The sequence below is a fragment of the Triturus cristatus genome, chromosome 3_1 (genome assembly GCF_964204655.1).
Source record: "Triturus cristatus chromosome 3_1, aTriCri1.1, whole genome shotgun sequence".
Classification (NCBI taxonomy): Eukaryota; Metazoa; Chordata; class Amphibia; order Caudata; family Salamandridae; genus Triturus; species Triturus cristatus.
This window is the reverse complement of record NC_140583.1, coordinates 906,416,112-906,435,736: the sequence shown is the minus strand read 5'-3', so window position 1 is coordinate 906,435,736 and position 19,625 is coordinate 906,416,112. Positions and strand designations below refer to the sequence as shown.

General features: G+C 48.2%; 1 protein-coding gene across 2 annotated transcripts in view; it reads right to left on the bottom strand.

Moving 5' to 3' along the window:
• FAP (fibroblast activation protein alpha) overlaps positions 1–19,625 on the bottom strand; it is a 619,508-nt gene that overhangs the window by 297,157 nt on the left and 302,726 nt on the right. For both annotated transcript variants that reach the window (XM_085645424.1, XM_085645423.1), the window contains 2 exons: positions 19,548–19,601; positions 8,162–8,286 (listed from right to left, as the gene is read on the bottom strand). In XM_085645424.1, coding sequence (XP_085501550.1) covers positions 8,162–8,286; positions 19,548–19,601 — 179 coding nt within the window. The remainder of the gene's footprint in view (positions 1–8,161; positions 8,287–19,547; positions 19,602–19,625) is intronic.

Below are 19,625 nucleotides of genomic sequence, written 5' to 3'. Positions count from 1 at the left end.
GCTGGCATACCCTGATCTTGTATTTTGGCCCGCAGTGTATTAGCCAGGCAGCGGCCACATTATGCCCCCCTCACATAGTAAGAGTGATGAAAGCGGAAAGCGGCGTATTCTGCCCTATCTGTGTCCAATCCTGCCAATTGGGCTCAAGTGTTAGTGAGTTGGCGCCAGACCCTGGGGGCTCCCGTACGTTGATGTATGCGCTCGAGCTCTATGGTCCATTTGGTGAGGCCAATTGGGCTCGAGTGTTAGTAAGTTGGCACCAGACCCTGGGGGCTCCTGTACATTGATGTATGCGCTCGAGCTCTATGGTCCATTTGGTGAGGTCCTCTCTCTTTTCCCTGTGGATTGTATTGTCTGCTGCTGATGTTGCAATGAAATCTCCTCTGGTGACGGCTTTGAGTGTTTCCCACAACACCGCAGGTAAAGTCTCGGGGATATCGTTGTGTGTGAGGAAGTCTTAAAGTGAGTGCTGGATTTGCATTACAATGTCTTGGCGGTGCAACATGAAATCTCTAAAGTGCCGGCACCTGGAGGGAGGGGTTGCTGGGGGGAGGGACAGTGAGAGCTCGACCGCCCGTGGTCTGACAACATGGCTGTGTGTATGTCTATGACCTTCATGAGAGAAAGGATTTCCTGCGTGCCCAGGAAGTAGTCTAGCCTGGCATGTGTTTTATGTGTGGTTGAGTAGTAGAAAAATTCCCTACACTCTGGGTGTTTGGCCCTCCAAAGATCCACCACACCTAACTCATGTAGTATCGCCTGACCTTCGCTTGATAGGGCTCCCGTCTGCCCATGTCTCTGTGTTGATCTGTCCAGTGAGTTGTCAAAAACTATGTTGAGGTTCCCCCCCCTGAGTAATACCAAGTGCTCGCCAGTTCCCAGAGCCCTCCCCAGGGCATTATGTAAGAACCCCTCCTGTTTCTCTTTAGGGGCATACATTGAGCCGACCACCAATCACCTCATCGCTAGGGAAAACCGATATACTAAATGTCTGCCCCTGATCTCTTTGACTCTCTGCTCCACTTTACCACGGAAAGATTTAGCCACCAAAATAGCCACTCCTGCGGATTTGGAGGGGGCGGAGGAGAAAAACTGCGGAAGGCCTTTGACTTCAGTCAATGGCAGTCCCCTGCGAGGAGGTGAGTTTCTTGATTCGAGTTATTTGATTACTGCCCTTCACTTAATTGGGTTATTGAGACCCCACACGTTGAGAGTGAGGATTTTGAACAAACGATTCGTCTTGAGAACGAGGAGGTGTCATCAGCTCTTGTCCACCCCAATCCCGCCTCTTCCCCCCCAAGCTGTGTGTAACATAACGAACATTGTACTAGCCAGGTATGTGGAAGATGAAACAGACCACGTGGAGGTGAGTGTGGGCCCCAAACAAAACCCTCCCAAAAATATTTAACAACAACAATAAAAAACTGAAGATTCTGTCTTATGAATAGTCCTGCGGCTAAACGTGGCTGCATGGTGTGTCCAATGGGAGTGCGATGCAGCCAGTGGTTTGACTTTCCCCGTCCACCGCCCAGCCTGAGTCTCCAAATTATGCTGATAGAGGGCCCCGTATTCGGGCCCCGTCAAGCTTTACCAGAGCTGATGGGACGGCTTCTAGGGCGGCTAGTTGGCCCTTTGTGATCTCCCACGGGTCTGGTTTAGTTAAAGTTTGGTGTCGTCCAACTCTCTGTCATCCATTTCTCCACTCTCTTTAGAAGGGGGGTGGGGACCCCTTGGCTCGCTGCTCCTCTGGGAGGCACGATTCCCAGCACTCGGCAGGTCTCCATTAATGAACGCAGCTGGTGGAGCTTTCCCTCCCAGCAAAAGATCAGGCGGAAGGGGTGAGCACACGAGTAGGGGATCCCATGGCTGTGGAGGTGTGCTGTCACTGGGCAGAATGACCGATGTTTTTGCAGGGTGAGGGTCGCAAGGTCCTGAAAGAGGGTTGGGGAGTGGCCCTGAAAAGCAATGGGGTGCATGCTGCGCGCTTTTCTCAGAAACTCTTCTTTGACTTGAAAGTCATGCACGGAAACAAGAATATCCGGTGGGTTAGAAACATTCTGCCTGGGGGGTCGCACGCGGTGGGCTCTATCCAGTTGAATTGGGGACTCCGGGGGACCATCCAAGATGTGATGAAAGAGATCGTGGACAAACCCAAAGATGTCTTCCCCCTCTGCCTTGGACGCCACTTCTCTTACCCGCACGCTGTTCCTCTGGGAATGATTCTCTAGGTCCTCGAGATGTGATTGCAGATCGATGTGCTGTTCCCACAGGCAAAGAACTTCCAGTTGGAGGACCACCGTCTCCTCGTCCTGGCCCCCTTCTTTGTCCTCCAATTCCGATACTCGCTCCTGAGGGCATCCATGTCCCTCGTGTTTTTTTTATTTCTTGGGAGATTTTGCACCTGAGAGAGTGGAAATCATCCCGGTGAGACGTGAACAGTGCCTCCATAAATGCGATTGTCACTGGTTGTTCTGAAGATTTGTCGGCCTGGGTCCCCAGTGTGCCCGGGTGCTGATTAGTGTCCTCAGGTGTGCTCACCCCGGAGCAAGATAACAGCTCCTTGATAAAGCACTCTTTTTTGGGGCGTCCGGCAGCCATGTAGTCTGCTCTTTGCCTAAGGTCGAGATGCAGAACTTTTGTTTCGCAGCTAACAGGTTGTCCGCCCAGGTCTCAGCAGCACCCCTCAACCCGGGTGCAGGTGGGAAACTGTAGATGCAGAAATGGTGGCGGCGCCCACCGGGCGGGCGCAGCCTCGCTGCCCCTGGCAAGCTACTATTGGATGGGGCACAGGCGATTATGACCCTCTGTTCTCCCTGGGTCTCGTGGCTCCCCCAGGGGCCTCCTTCCTGCCTCGGCGGGTCTTGTGTGGCTCTGCAGCTCCCCCGTTTTAAGAATAGCATTTCTGGGAGCTAGGCCAAGCTCCCCCTTCATGCTCTCATATGGCGGGGCCTTGGGGACAAGTTTTGCGCACACCTGGGCCACCTGTCCTGGGGGGGGCCTCCACCTCTGAGGTCATCCAACATTAGCCGCTCTGCTTTTAATCCCTCACTCCGCACCGTGCAGCTCTACAAAATCTAGAGTTCCAGTTGGGTTGGCGGCTCAACGCATCAGGGTACTAATTCCCCTGGCTTTTCAAGTTTTCTGTCACCTGCCCCTCCTGTCTTGCTTACTGGATGGCTGACCGGGCCGCTCCGTCTGGCAAAAGCAAAGGAATGGAGGGTGGGTCTTGGGAGGGCCCCTCCACTGCTCTACAATGCCTCCCGCTTGCAGCCCCCTCAAAGCCAGGAGATTTCTCGATATGGGCCCCCACCTCGCCACCGATTCCCTTCTCACCTCGGTGCTGCTGCTTTGGAGTGGGATCGGCGTCCGCTAGCAGCCCTCTCACACAGCTCTCCTCATGAAGCGGTGCATCAGAGCTCACAGGCCTCCGAGCCCCAGACGTGGATCATGCGCGTCAGGTCACAGTCTCGGCCTGCCCATCGGCGCTCCTTGGACGCCGGTAACTCTCTCCTCCGGGCTCCCGGTGGGCTATTTCTCAGGACTCGAAGCCTCCCGCCAAACCAGAGGGCCCGCTGCGCTCTTTTGGAGGCTCTTAGGGCGCAACCAAGGCCCGGGAAGCAGTAGTGGGGATGGCGGCTGGCAGGAGAGTCATCAAGGCACATTCTACCACGGCGCCATCTTAGTCACACCTCAGGAAACACAGTTTAAAGTGCATCAGGAGCAAGAAAGGGGATCAAAGAAGGGAAGCAGAGTACGTTAGGGAGAGAGGGAGAAGTGCTGCTGGGAAGCACAGAGTTTTGTTAATTGGGATCGATTGGTGTGGCGTAACTGGATAACTGGGTCCTGGGAACTCATTCCCATTTGCAAATGATTCACCACCTACTTGAAGTATGTGGTAAACTGCAAGAGTTTTGTGTCTGCAAATGGGGTCGAAAAACAATAGTACATGGCAGTGAGTCTCGCTATTAGGAAGGGATGCCCCTCCCTAATAGCCAGTGTCGCATACGCTATTTTGCGAGTCAGTGACTCGCAAAATAGTGTTTGTACCCTTTTTTGCGGTTGCAAACGGGCCGATCTCCCATTTGCAAGTGCAAAAAAGGGTCGTACATCTGGCCCTATGTGTAGTACGTGAGGCTAACACTAGAAAAATCTGGAGTAGTGGACTTTGTGCACTGGGGACTGCGTAAGGCACAGCTTGTAGCACAAGCTTATGGGTAGCAGTGGCATAGGGGGTGTTAGATTGGGGGGTCTCTAGTTGGCAGAGGTAGGTACCTTTGACAAATAGGGACCCTTGCGTCTAGTCAGGGTAAGGGAGGTACACTCCTAAAATAACCCCTGCTCACCCCATTGGTAGCTTGGCTCAAGCAGACAGGCTTATCTCAGAGGCAGTGTGTAAAGCATTTGTGAACACATACAGTAATCAAGTGACTACAGATGGACACCACACATGTTTTATATCGATAATAAGTATTCTTTATATAGATTTAACACAAGACCACAAACGACAAAAATCCATAATACTGTGCTTAAAATGGTAGGATTAGCTTAGTTCTCTTTAGATGTTAAAATGCGACACTTTGAGGCAATGTACCTTTGGATGCGTAACGCTATACAACAAAAGTGTTGCAGGGAAGGTGATGCGTCGGTTCCTTACACGCAGGAACGGTGATGCGTCGGTTTCTTACTGTGCTTCCGTGGCGATGCGGCCCGCAGCACCATGTTGCGATGAAGATCCGGTGCAATGAAACAAAGATGGAGTCTTCTTCTTGTTGTGACACGATGCCTGCACACCCGACGGCCGTGCGGCGACTCAACGATTCTTCCGAGCCACGACAGGCCCTGCGACACGCTTCTACCATGATGCGAGACGTCTCGACTCGATGCGACAGCTGCAGCGGAGACACCCTTGTTTAGTGATGCGACGACAGCGGCTATGGCGGAGGCACTCTTCTTCGATGATGCGAGACGTTTCGGCTCGATGCTACAGCTGCAGCGGCGACACCCTTGTTTAGTGATCCGACGACAGTGGCTGCACGCTTCTCCGGTGTTGCGAGATGATTTGGCTCGATGCGACAGCGGCAGCGGCGACACCCTTGTTCAGTGATGCGACGACAGCGGCTGCAGCGGCGGCACGCTTCTCCGGTGATGCGAGACGCTTCAGCTTGATGCAACAGCTGCAGCGGCGACACCCTTCATCAGTGATGCGACGGCAGTGGCGGCGACACGCTTCTTTGATGTTGCGAGAAGTTTCTTTATGATGCGATGCAATGCGACAGCTACAGCGGTGACACCCTTGTTCAGTGATGCGACGGCAGCGGCTGCGACACGCTTCTTTTTCGTGAGTCGCGCTTCAGGCTCCTTGCGACAAGCAGTCCCTCAGAAGGCCCCAATACAGCTGCAGGCACTTCCAACGATCTCTGGGGAGCTGGGGGTTGAAGTCTGTTGTCCCTGAGACTTCAGCAGGAGGCAAGCTCTTTTCTCAAGTCCTTGGAGATCCTTCACAAGTTGAATAAAGTACATACAAAGTTCCTTTCTCCTTTCTTTGGCAGTCAGGCAACCACTGCAGGCCAATCTCCCCAGCAGCACTTCAGCTTAGGGATAGTCTCTCCTCAGTCTCTCTGGTTCCTCTCCTCAGTAAAAGTTGTCTTCTTGTTTCCCAAAGTGATCTAAAGTTCTTGGGTTTGGGTCCCAATATTTATACCCAGTGTCTCTTTGTTCTCTGAAGACAGAGAGGCCTTTGCCTAGTCAAAACCAGTTCTGGTCAGTCCTGGAGCACTTTGTTGACAAGACTCCTTCTTTCCTTTCAGAGTGCAGGGCAGAGACATCAGACGCACCACAGAAGGTGGAGCCAGCATTGTGGAGGGATGGCACAGCCCTATTCAGGTCCCTGGTGTAATTCCTCCCACCCATCTAGATGCAGATCTCTCTATTCAGCCTTGTGCTGACTCACCCTGCCTACTGGAATCCACCAGCCCCTGTCACTCAAACTCCAGACAAGGAATACACAACCTAGCAGAGGCAAGTTTGGGTGGTTAGACAAGAAAATACCAACTTCCTAAAAGTGGTATTTTGAAACACAGAATGTTAAAACCAACTTCACTAAAAGATGTATTTTATCATTCTCAGTTCAGGCATACTAAACTCGAATATCTACTATGTTCCCTGAGTCAGTTAGGATTATAAGATGTACTAATCAAACCTATGGCCTATGGCGAACAGTTAGCCTTGCAGTGAAACACGAAAATGGCTGTATTTCACTATTAGGACGTGCCACACACACCAGGGCTTGTCCTACCTTATACTTACAATGCACCCTGCCCTTGGGCCTACAATAGGGGTGTCTGATATGAAGAAAAGGGAAGGTTTAGGGACTGGCAAGTGGGTGCACTTGCCCAGTCAGCATGGCAGTACCAGACTGCACACAGGCTCTGCAATGGCAAGCCTTAGACACACTTTTACAGGCTGCTTGTGTGGGTGGCACAACTAGTGCTGTAAGCCCACCAGCAGCATTTGGATTACCAGACTTGGGCACTCCTGGTGCACTGTACTAGGGTCTGACAGGTAACCCAAACCAGCCAATCATGGAATCACTAATCCACACATCAATTCACAATAGGGAGCACTTGCACTGTGGCACTGGACAGCAGTGGCACAGTGCCCAAAGCATCCAACACCAGCAAAATCACATGAGGCAACAGCAAAAAATGGAAGGGAGACCCACGCCAAGGTGCCAGGTCTAACGAGGGGATTTTCTGTGGAGGAACAGGGTGGTGTGGAGTTTAGAGCACTTATGCAAATATGTAACATTTTAAATGAACAGTAACGTGTCATATGAGCTCAGTATCAAATGCATCAAGGAACAGATGGGCGGGTGTAGAAGGAAAACACAGGGGAATGTGCAGGGAGATGTGCAGCTGGGGAGCGCAGTTGACTGTGACTCTAAGGAGCACTGGATGCTGTGCTTAGCGCATGAACAAGTTGTTTATTATTAGTGTAAAACTGGAAGTTGGGCATCAGGTTAGGGCTGTGTGTAGTACATCAGGAAAGCACTTTTTAATTGGTAATTGAGGAGAACAGGGCTTGTTCATGTGAGCTCTGTGTGATGTGCAGCACGGGACACAGGCTGAACTGCTACAAGGTTCCCCTTGAGGGGTGGAGAGGTAGTGTGCAATACGGGTCCCATAATTCATGACTTTGCAAATATGTCAAATTTAAACTAAACAAGAACCAATTGCCCTGTTACATCTGTACTAGCAATAGCGCTCCTATCTGGAATTTGTGAACATATTTTTTTTTCCACATATACTAATACCTCTTAAGGGTTCAGAAATGTTTTCCCAACGCCTAAAATATGATTCCGAATGGATATGTTTGGGAATCTCAGATAAGCATGCTATAGCTTTGCCTTCCACATGCCGAATCAGAATGCCATGGTAAATGTTTTGCAGATGAAATCTGGACGCAAAATAGTGAAAAGCTATCCAGACCTCAAAGGAGATGCTACCCCGTTTTTAAAATGGAAAGGATTCCCTTGAGGTCCCTTCTCCTTGTGAATTAAAATACATTTGTTGTGGCGTAGGCTGTTGTCCATGATACCACTGCCTGCTCTCAAACAAACAAAAAAAGCTTTACCTCTTAAACTCAGCCCCCTTTCCTATAAGGAAAATGCGCTCCATTTAAGAAAAAACGTTTCCTTCTTTTAAAGTGAACGTAGACATGGTGGGCTGCTGATCCCAGCAGGCCACTGCCCACGTGGTGGCCTCCAATCATAGTGAGTCGCAGTTTGTGACCTAACTCGTTTTTATTAATGATGTACGTCAGATAACGACCTAGTTTGATTCGGAATTTTATGAATTGACAAATAGTACATAGGTTTTTACGTAAAAAAAAACATTCTGGTCACAAAAATACTGGTCGCAATTTGCACCTAATATTGTTTGCCACTTATTTGTACACCTGGCCCCTAATTCTCTAATACATTATAATAAAATATTGTCATTTTCCACGCAAATTCGACCAGAAACTAGAACATGCAATCAGCAATTTCTCAAAAATTGTTTTAGTCAAGCAGTAATATTATCCCTTACACAATGGGTGACCTTGAGGAATGCCACTAAAGGATGTAGAATGTAAGATGAAAATGATCACATACAGAACTTACCGTAGCAGTATAATGAATAATACTTTGCACTTCTGCTGAACTTTGCAGAATAATACTGGCATCTCTTTCTACGCAATTTACAACTTATACATGTTTTTCTCGGAGGATTTTCATGGATATTAATTCTAAAATGTAAATAAAAACATGTTTTAAACAAGAAATATTTTCAGTACATATTTGACTACATGTTCAAATTTGGCACTATGAGCTTTTAGGTGGTGTCTATAATTATATTCTGTGCAGTGGGACACAACCTTCCTCGGTGGGACGGGTGGGGAAGCTGTCTTAGCCAGACGCACTGACATAACACACCAGAAATGTGAGTCTCCACCTTTTGAATGGAACTTTCCCAAGCTTCTCAGTGAGTCACAACGTAGACTGAAAATTCAGCTCCTAAGAGTGAGTTATTTACCGAATAGTAGTGTAGAAGCTTTTCAAATGTACACTGTCTTTTTACAAATTAAGCATTCCATTAATATTTATTTTTGGTGTTGGCTTCAATAAGATACATATTACAACTGACTCACACAATATATAAAAATTAAGAAAGCAATAGGTAAAATACAGAAGTCATTAACAATAGAAAAGACAATTGCATGATTCCGAAAAGAGGATACAGTGCATTATTGGGCAAAGATGTAAACTTCTATGACCACGTTTAAACCAGGCCCGGCGAAATGTAATTTAAGCCAAGGTAATTTGTGTGATTTCTGACATCCTGCATTACGTTGTTTATGTGAAATTAAACAAATGTATGTGAGCGGCTCTTATTTGCACCACTTACGTTTTTTAGGTATTTTTTTGTATGAAGTGTGCTAGCCTCTGTGTCAAATATTGGCGCAAGGTTGCATTTTGCACGAAAATATGCTGAAAAATGCCAGATTTGCGTTATGTTAATTAAGCTTCATTTTCCTGAAATTTTCCATAATTACACAGAAGGAATAACGCGAATTTCACAAACCACTAATTCATAACCAAAGCATTTACTACAATCCACATTTGGACATCATCCTTGCACTTTGTCCCTATACTTGGTGTTAGAACTGGGGGTCTCTAGTTGGCAGAAGTAGGTACCTTTGACTAAATAAGGACCCTTGCTTTTAGTCAGGGTAAGGGGCTATACTTCTAAAATAACCCCTGCTCACCCCCTTGGTAGGTTGGCATGAGTAGAAAGGCTTATCTCAGAGGAAGTGTGTAAAGCATTTGTGAACATATACAGTAATACAGTGAAAACACTACAAATGGACACCACTCCAGTTTAGAAAAATAAGTAATCTTTACTAGACTTAACACAAGACCAAACGACAAAAATCCACAATACTGTAATCAAAAATAGACTTTAAAATGGCAGAAAATAGCTTAGTTCATTGTAGATGGTAAATGCGATACTTTACTCTCAAAGTACCTTAGATGCGTCACGCAAACAAACAAAAGGGTCGCATGGAAGTTGATGCTCCGTTCCTTACACTCAGGGGAGTGGATGTGTCAGTTCCTTACTGCTGCGCAGGGGAGTTGGAGCTCGCTTCCTTACTGTGTGGGGAGTTGATGCGTCGTTTCTTACTGCGGCCCGGTGACGATGTGACAAGACGGCATCTCGATGCGACGGGACGATCCGGTGCGATGTGACAAAATGGTGTCTTGATGCGATGCGACAATGTTGGATGCGATGCGTGAACGCCCGACGGCCGTGCAGCGTGCTCTGTAATGTCTGAGTCGCGACAGGCCCTGCGATATGCTTCTCCGGTGATGCGACGGCGACCTCTGTGGCGGCGACACGCTTCTCCGGTGATGCAACACGCTTTGTCGATGATGCAACGGTGAACAGCTGCAGCAGCGGCATGCTTCTTCGGCGATGCGACGGCAACTGCTGCGGTGGCGACGCGCTTCTCCTCGTTGCGTCGCTCTTCCAGCTCCCAGTGACACGCAGTCTTCTCAGAGGGCCCAAACAACAGTAGGCACCTCTCTGCACACAGAATTCCCTTGCAAGGAAATTCAGGGGGAGCTGGTGGTGAAGTCTTTGTGTCCCTGAGACTTCAGAACAGGAGGCAAGCTCAGCTTCAAGCCCTTGGAGATCTTCCTCAAGATAGTAAAAGTACACACAAAGTTCCTTTTCTCCTTTCCTTGGCAATAAAGTAGCCACTGCAGACCAACCCCAACAGCACAGCACAGGGGCAGTCTCCTCCTTCAGCTTCCTTGGTTCTTCTCCTTGGCAAAGGTTCGTCTTGGTTCCCAGAAGTGATCTAAAGTTCTGGGTCCCCCTTTTTTATGCACACAAATCCTTTGTCTCTGAAGCCAGAGAGTGTCTGTAACTAGTCCAAACCAGTTCTGGGTGCATTCTGCCAGTGCGCAACTTCTTCCATTGTCAGTGTCGGCCGGAGTCATCAGACACACCACAGGAGGCGGAGCCAGCATTGTGGAAGGCAGGCACAACCCTGTTCAGGCGCAGGTGCTACTCCTCCCACCACTCCCAATGCAGATAGGTCTATTCAGCATAGTGCTGACTCACCCTGCCTCCTGGAGCCACTGCAGCCCCTGTCACTCACAAACCAGACATGCAATACACAACCTAGCAGAGGTAGGCTGGATGGTTAGATAAGAAAATACATACTTTCTAAAACTGGTATTTTCAAACACAGAGGTGCCGATTCCGATCCGGTAAAAAGGCCCTACGAATCGTCGTACGGAGCATTTTCTCCGTACGACTCGTACCGGGTAAACTGTCCATACAACCCCGGAAGTACGATTCGTACAGAAAGCCGATTACCGTACGAATTGTACAAAAGACCGTACGGGTAAAAAAAACATACGAATCATCTCCGGAACAGCCTGTACGCGCCGTCCGTACGGATGTAAGCAGCGTTTTACGGCCCAGCAAGTACGATCCGTCCCTATGGAACTCCATACGACTCTTTTTTACGGGAGCCAAAAACAGCCATAAAAGCTGATTCCCCAGGGGTACGAGTCATACAGGCCCCCCACCACCACCCCTGTATGTACGCACCGTACCCCCGTATGTGTGCACCGTACCCCCGTATGTACGCACCATACCCCCACCCCCGTATGTATGCACCGTACCCCCACCCCTGTATGTACGCACCATACCCCCCGTATGTACGCACTGTACCCTCCCGTATGTACGCACCGTATACGCACCCCGTATGTACGCACCGTATCCCGTATGTATGCACCGTACCCCCACCCCCTGTATGTACGCACCGTACCCCCACACCCCGTATGTACGCACCGTACCCCCACCCCATATGTACGCACCGTACCCCCACCCCCGTATGTACGCACCGTGACCCCGTATGTACGCACTGTACCCCCGTATGTACGCACCGTACCCCCCGTATGTACGCACTGTACCCCATATGTACGCACCGTACCCCCACCCCCTGTATGTACGCACCGTACCCCCACCCCCGTATGTTCGCACCGTATCCCCCCAAAACAGCCATAAAAGCGGATTCCCCAGTGGTACGAGTCGTACAGGCCCCCCCACCACCACCCCTGTATGTACGCACCGTACCCCCCATATGTACACACCGTACCCCCCGTATGTACGCACCGTACCCCCACCCCCCGTATGTATGCACCGTACCCCCCATATGTACGCACTGTACCCTCCCGTATGTACGCACCGTACCCGCACCCCCTTATGTACGCACCCTATCCCCCGTATGTACGCACCGTACCCCCACCCCCATATGTATGCACCGTACCCCCACCCCCCATATTACGCACCGTACCCCCACCCCCGTATGTACGCACCGTACCCCCCGTATGTACGCACTGTACACCCCGTATGTACGCACCGTACCCCCCGTATGTACGCACCATACCCCCCGTATGTATGCACCGTACCCCCACCCCCTGTATGTACGCACCGTACCCCCGTGTAATTTGCTAAAATGTTCTATATTGGTAAAAGTAATTAATATATTTGTTATTGAATTGTTTATATTTGTTATGTGATTTTGTATTTGTGTGTGTATCACCTATAAAAGATATATATATATATATAATATATATTTTTTACAGAAGTAAATCTATAATATATATATTTTTTATTTTAGTGCAGAATAAATATCTGTATTCATTCTGTTACACACACACACAAGCATACCATTTATGTAATCAAAGACACACTTTCTCCATTCAAGGGGGAGCCCCAGATCCTGACAGGGCAACCTCAGTGTATTTACCCTGATAATTAATTTGCAGCCGGAGATTGGCAAGGGATATTTGTATTCCCGCTTGCTGATTTTACGTGCACAAAGGTGCAGCATAGAACACAGTGACAATGATGGCTACGTATATGGCAAAATAAGTATGAGACGCATTGGAGCGGCACGGATAAAAACTAATGACTGCAGGGTTTATGTTGATGTGCACTGGACATTGATTTGTAAATACTCTGCAGCTTAACAACACAATGTCTCATTCGGTTTCAGTGTGCCCTTGAAAATCATTTTTCTGTAAAAGCACTGCCCACCTGTGAAGAAGGCTCATTACGAAAGCCGAAATGCACTGGGACTGAGAACTAATTTTTGGATAAAGTTCCTTGTAACACTTGAAATTGGGCAGATGGCGTACTTCTTTGGAGAAGAAGTGTGTGTGCAGTATTAACGAGGTGCTCTGTTCCCTCTATGCCAAGGCCACCATGTCAGGGTCTAAGGCTCTCTTCAGCAGAAAAAGTGTGTCCTGGATATATATGTATATATCCCCCTGGCCCGGTCTTTTAAAAAAAGGGTGAGGGGGCTCGTTGCACCCCTCTTGGGCTGATTTCGGCTCTGGGGGCCCCATTCCTCAGGCCCGACCAAATTCAAAAAGGGGGAGGGAGCACACAGCCCCACTCCCTAGGCCGATTTCAGCCCTGGGGACCCCATGCTGTGGGGCCCAGTCACAATTACAATGGGGATGGGGGTCACCCCCCGACCCTGAGCCATTAATGGCCCTGGGGACCCCATCCCCCAGGGCCGGCTCATATGCTTTGTCCCGAGGTGCCTACACTCTGGACATTGCAGTTTCCCTGCTCACATTGGCTTGCACAGGGAAACCTGTGTTTGCCCTTGCTTGGTAGGAGCGATTTCAAATCTCTCGCTGAGCGGAAGCAAACACTAAGGGGCTTATTCTGAGTAAGGTGGTCCTCGGACCAATATGCTCACGGTGGCAGTTTGACCACTGCGGGTTCGCCCACCGTATTTCGAGTGTGGCAGTTGGACAGCCACAGGATCACAGCCTCCACTGGAATCCAGGATCCTGCAGCTGTGGCAGAGCAGAAAGGGGCAGGAATATGCTGGTGGTGCTGATTGTGCACTGCTGACCACATTCCAACTTACAAATCCACTACCCATTTCATGGCGGTGTGCCTGCCATGAAAAGAGTGGCAGACATGCAAGTAAGGGGGCCCTACCTGGGCCCTCTGCTGCCTCTGGGTCTGGAGGTGCATGGGGAGTGACACATGTTGAGCTCCCATGGAATTGCACGATGTGGCATGCACAACTTGGTGCATGCCACACTGTGAAGAAATGTGCTGGAGGCACTGTCACGCCTGTGGTTCTGCAGTTAAGGCTCTCCTATGAGCCTAACACAGCCGCCACAGTGAGACTGCTGCAGCACCATCCGCCTGCCCTGGATTTAAGTCAGAATCTGGCGGGTGGGTGCACCACGGGCGCGGCAGTCCTCCTGTGGGTGCAGCATTGGTGGTCCTACAGGAGGACTGCCAAACTCATAATCAGGCCCTAAGTCTGCTCCCAGTGGACAGGAGCATGCAAAATGCTCCCAACTGCTGGGAGCGGACTTTTGATCTTTTTCCCTTCCCGCACTGAAGTGAGCAGGACAACAGGTGAAAAGATTGCTCCCGCCTGCAGGGAGCACCATTTTTAGCTGTTCCCTGTGGGTGGGAGCAATGTCTTCTCCCGCACAAGGCGAGGAGCTAGCTGGGGCTGCAGGGGCTTAGGGACTTCCCCCGCAGCCCTTGACGCTTTGTTGCCTGGGCCCCTCCCCCTTTGGACATTGACTGGGCACTGGGGGATGGGGTCCTTGGGCTAAAATAAGCCTAGGGAGGGTGGCTGCGTACCCCCTCCACTTTTTTGGAATATGGATGGGCTCCAGGAATTGGCCCGGGAAGGGGGGCCGCTTGTCCTCTCCCCTGTAAATATGGTGCTGTTCCCTGGGGTGTGGGGTCCCAGTGTCAAAAGTGGCCCAAGGGAGGGAGGCCCTGAGACCCCCCCTAAGGGCCCAAAAGCAGCCAAGGGAGGGGGCCCGTGGGTTGGCTGTCTTTGAGAGGTTGGTCAAAGACCTGCACCTTGTAGGGTTGGTTGCATGTGGGGGTTGGCCACAGGGCTTGGCAGCCCTCGTGGCCAAACCCTCATTGCACATGGCCAAAGGCGTGAGCTTCGTGGATTTGGCTGCATGGGGGGGGGTTGGCAGCGGTTGGATTAGCAAATGGTAATTATATAATACTTTATATTATAAAAGAAATAGTAATTTACTGAAAAACCAAAGGTTACAGAGACATTATAGTTGGGAAATAGCATTAAAAAGTAGAAAGAAAGTGAAAAAAACAAAGATTAAAGGGACGTTATAGTTAAAAAATAGAATCCCAAAAAAAGTAGAAATTCACACAAAAACTGAAGCTTAGAGGGACGTAATACTTGGGTTTAGATTTTACACACATAAAATCATAGAAATTCAGCAATTATAGTTAGAGGTATCTCAAGAAGCTATAGCTTGTGCACTATGGTAACTATAGTCATGACATCTTCTATGACATCACTGATAACATCCCTGCAACATTTGAAGTAAAGTTATTGATGACACAATTGTGCATGGTGGGGTGGACTTATAGGAACACTTACACATATATATCTGCATAAAAGAGTTAAATCAGACTATCAGCATGTGAGACTCCATTTTCTTTACATATAAGTGGCAAATACCCCAGGCAGCCTGGTGCAAATATTATTTGTGTATGCTATTTTTCATCTATTTCTGAAAAAACACATAAAGTTGTTTACCTAATTATAAAAATTCAGACTTGTATTTGTTGGTTAATGGTGGTAAGGACAAATGCTCAACCTGATCCTTTACCATATACAGATAGAATGTATTCAATAAGGTTTTTAGTACTTCCATTTTGTTTAAACATCTTTTAAGTAAGTCATCATGTTTTCTTGGTTTGGGTGAAGGTACTGGATACTTAATGGATATTATGCCTAAATCCTAGTTTATAGCAGAGAAAGACAGACTAGAAAGGAATTCTTCAGTCTTTCAACATAATGTGCCTTCTGAGACATAATATGATAATAGGGCCTTATTATTACTTTGGCGAAGTGGCAACGGGCCGCCACATCAGCGCACCGCTGCCACACTGCCATCATAATGAGACTGCCTTTGAGATTCCGACTGAAATCCAGGTCGGGTGGTCCACTGGCAGCTGGCACGTGGCGGTGCACAGGTAAGGTCATACATGAGCCTTAGCAAGGCACTGCAATGGGAATGCCATTGCATGTTCCTGCATGAGATAGACTGTCAAGTCCATGCCCTGCAGGAACTGGGGATACATGCACGCAGGGGGCACACTATGTGCCCCCCTGCATGCATACATTTCCTGGTGCAGAGGCAACAGGGGGGCCTGTTGGGCCCCCTTTGTTTCCTCACCTCCACATTTTTTATGACAGGCTCACTGCCATGAAAACTGTGGTGGTGAGGAAAATCGTATTATGCTTGGTGATTCCGCTGTGGCACCGCCAGCATATTAGGGGCCTCAGATTGCTGCAAGACCCCCAGGGATCGCGGATCCCTGGAGGCAGCAGCGGTCCCATGGTGGTCCGATTGCCCAACTTGTATTAGGGCAGTCGGACCACACCGATGCGGTGGGAGCCGCACCACCACCGTGGTTTTGGAGGTCCATCGAACCACCAAACTCAAAATAATGCCCTATAGTGTTGTCTATAGGCTAACTTCATGCCAAATTCTGTGACTGAGTACCCCATACAATCTTCTGCTTATTATAATTCCCATATGTTTTAAGTACATTTAACTGCCTATAAAGCCCACTGGAGTTTATGATACCACCATGACATCAGAAATTTGCAATATAGGTATCTGCACCAAAATCCACATGTCCCCTTTTTTCAGGCATCTTTCACATCCTATATTTTGAGAGCGGTAACCTGCCAAAATTTAACTCCGTGTGTTGGACTTTATCACGCGGGTGTGGTAAATTTCAAAACAAACTTACAACTGCGACCCCGGTGCAAATAGGTGTGCTTGGGCTGAGATTTGCTTGGCTGTTTGAAAGCGTGCCGCACAGGTACGATGCGTGGAAATCTGGGATGCATCGGTGATCGATGAGGCGGCATCAAGCGGCGCTGCGTCGGTCCTCTTCAGCCGTGATCCCTCGATGCGTCAAGTCTTGCAGCGGCGACAGGCACTGCAACAGTTTTTGCAGCAGCACAGCGATGCGTGGAAATTCTTCTTCCGCCATGGAGATGCGTCGAGAAAACAGCCGCCAAGAAGACCAATGTGTCGATTTTAGCAGTTCTTCACATTTCTTCTTTCTTCCAGCTCCCAAACAGCAGCAACAACCTCCAGAGACCCAGAACTGGCACAGGCACCTCTTGGCAGGCTAAAACTCACAGCAGCAGAGTTCAGGGGAGCTGGGGGTGAAGTCTTTGTGTCCCTGAGACTTCAGAACAGGATGCCATTACATTTCAGGCCCTTGGAGATCTCCTTCTAGCAGGGGACACAGCAAACAGCAAAGTCCTCGCCTTTCCGTGGCAGACACAGCAACTGCAGGCCACCCCCAGACACACAGCAAGGGCAGTACTTCCCCTCAGTCTCTCCAGCTCTTCTCCTTGGCAAAGGTTCCTCTTGAATTTCAGGAATGATCTAAAGTCTGGGGTTTTGGGTCTGATACTTATACCCCAAAATGTATTTGTTCTCTTTGTGCAAGGGGCTCTGAGCCCAGTTCAAACCAGTTCTGGGGGGCACTTTCCAAGTGCACAACAACATCCATTGTCAGTGTGAGCCTTGGCTCCAGGTACACCACAGGGGGCAGAGCCAGCATTGTGGATGGCATGCACAGCCCTATTCAGGTACAGGTGCTATTCCTCCCACCACTCCAAATGAAAATCAGGCCTTTTCAGCCTAGTGCTGACTCATCCAGACTCCTGGAGCCACTGCACCTCCCCAGCCCCTGTCACTCCAAAGCCAGACAGTCAATCCACAAACAGGCAGAGGCACACGGATGGTTGAACAAGACAATTGCCACTTACTAAAAGTGGTATTTTCAAACACACAATTGAAAAAACATCTTTACTAAAAGATGTGTTATTAAATCATGAGTTCAGGGATACCAAACTCAATCCCTATCCCTATGGGAAGATATGCTAGTAAAATGTTACAAAGCATTCCCCATTCTGTCCTATGGGGCAAGATAGTCTTTCAATAGTGAAGCCAAATTTGGCAGTATTTCACTATCAGGACATGTTACACACTCCAGTACATGCCCTACCTTTAAATGCACCGCACCCTGCCTAGTGGGGTACATTGGGCCTACCATCGGGGTGCACTATATGTAAGATAAGGGAAGGTTAGGGTCTGGCAAGTGGGTGCACTTGCCAAGTCGACAGGGCAGTTAACAAACTACGCACAGGCATCGCAGTGGCAGGCCTGAGACATCTTCTCAGGGATACTATGTGGGTGTCACAATCAGTGCTGCAGCCCACTAGTAGCATATGATTTACCAGCCTCGGCACACTCAGTGCACTTTACTAGGGACCTATTGTTAAAAGAAATATGCCAATGAGGGAGTACCAATCAAAATAACAATTTACACAAAGAGCATATGCACTTTAGCACTGATCAGCAGTGGTAAAGTGCCCAGAGTCCTGTAGCCAACAACCACAGGTCATGAAAAAATATGAGGAAAAAGCAAAAGGTTTGCGGTTAACCCTGCAAAAAGGGCCATTTCCAACAATAGGGGATAGGATGAAGTCCTTTTTTATGCTGTTATGCGTGTGTATCACCAATATTCTGTTACAATTTTCATTATCAGTTACCACTGTCATTGCATGTGTGTTTTGTTATTCGCAACATTGCTACATCAGTTCTCATTCTCAGCATTAGTAGTCACAGGAGACCAATTCATATAACAAAGCCTATCTCATAGTCTAAAATGCATTACAAGGTATTTTATTCGTAACTACCACATTTTTCAATAAACTAAGACATAACGAGGCACTGTTTCTTTATGTGTGATAGGAGTTTAGTGTCCTTTAACCAGGTTTGTGCTGTAGTTAATACTTATTTTAGGACTAATGCTCCACGAGAATCCTAAAGGGAAATATGGCAAATTTCACATCAGGGATCTCATTTTTTTTTTACTCTTGCAGTCACCTTGTTCAAGTCACACAGACGATGTATATATGTATACTTTTTTAGAGAATTAGGGGCATATCAACAAGGGCTTTATCTCTGCTTTTTTGGCTTTAAAAGCCAAAAAAGCAGAGATAAAACTAGCACCCTATCAACAACAGGGTGCTAACATGCAAATTTGCATGTTAGCACCCATTTACTCTACGCTTCCCCTTGCATCTCTAATGAGATGCAAAGGGGGCGTTCCAGAGTAAAATAATAGGAGAAATGTCGCTAAGCGACATTTCTCCTATTATCCAGAATATCGCTAACCCTGTTAGAGACAAAAAAAGCAGCGCTAACTGTGGTTAACGCTGCTTTTTTACGTCTGGTATTTTTCTGACTTAGCCATGATATCCTATGGAAGGAGGATATCATGGCTAAGTTTGTCTGACCCTATCAACAAGCTAACGTGAGATTATCGCTGGGTTTCCAGCGATAATCTCACGTTAGCCACTTAGCGTGAGGATTTTTATCGCTATTGAGATAAGCGTTGCTAATAGCACGCTATCTCAGCGATAAAAATCAACGCTAGCCGGCGATAATTATCCTAGCGCTAAGTGCGCTTAGCGATAATTATCGCCGGTTGTTGTTGATATGCCCCCAAGTGCTGCACCGGTGTTTGCAGCAAGATAAAGAGTTTTTGGAGGATAGTTTAGAGCCCCACCATGTGAAGATACTAATGTCTGACATTGTTCAGCAACTACCTCCATCCAGGCTCGTTTATGTTGATTAATTTATATTTGGTGCTAAGATTTTTCAAAACTGTGTGATTTAATTTTACTTTAAAGTATTGTATGCCTTACTTTAACAACGTTCCACTTTTCTTTCAAATGTACAGTAGTGCACATATTGGTAACCATTTCCGAAACAAACATGATTATTTAATGACATCCATACAGTGCCTATTATGGACACTATAGACTTTCATTTTCATCAAAGGATTATGATCAAAACGCACCTATAAATATTCCTTCTTCCGGGATAGCCTTCAAATTCATTGCTTGAATAGTATCTGTAAATCATAAAGAAACTCGTC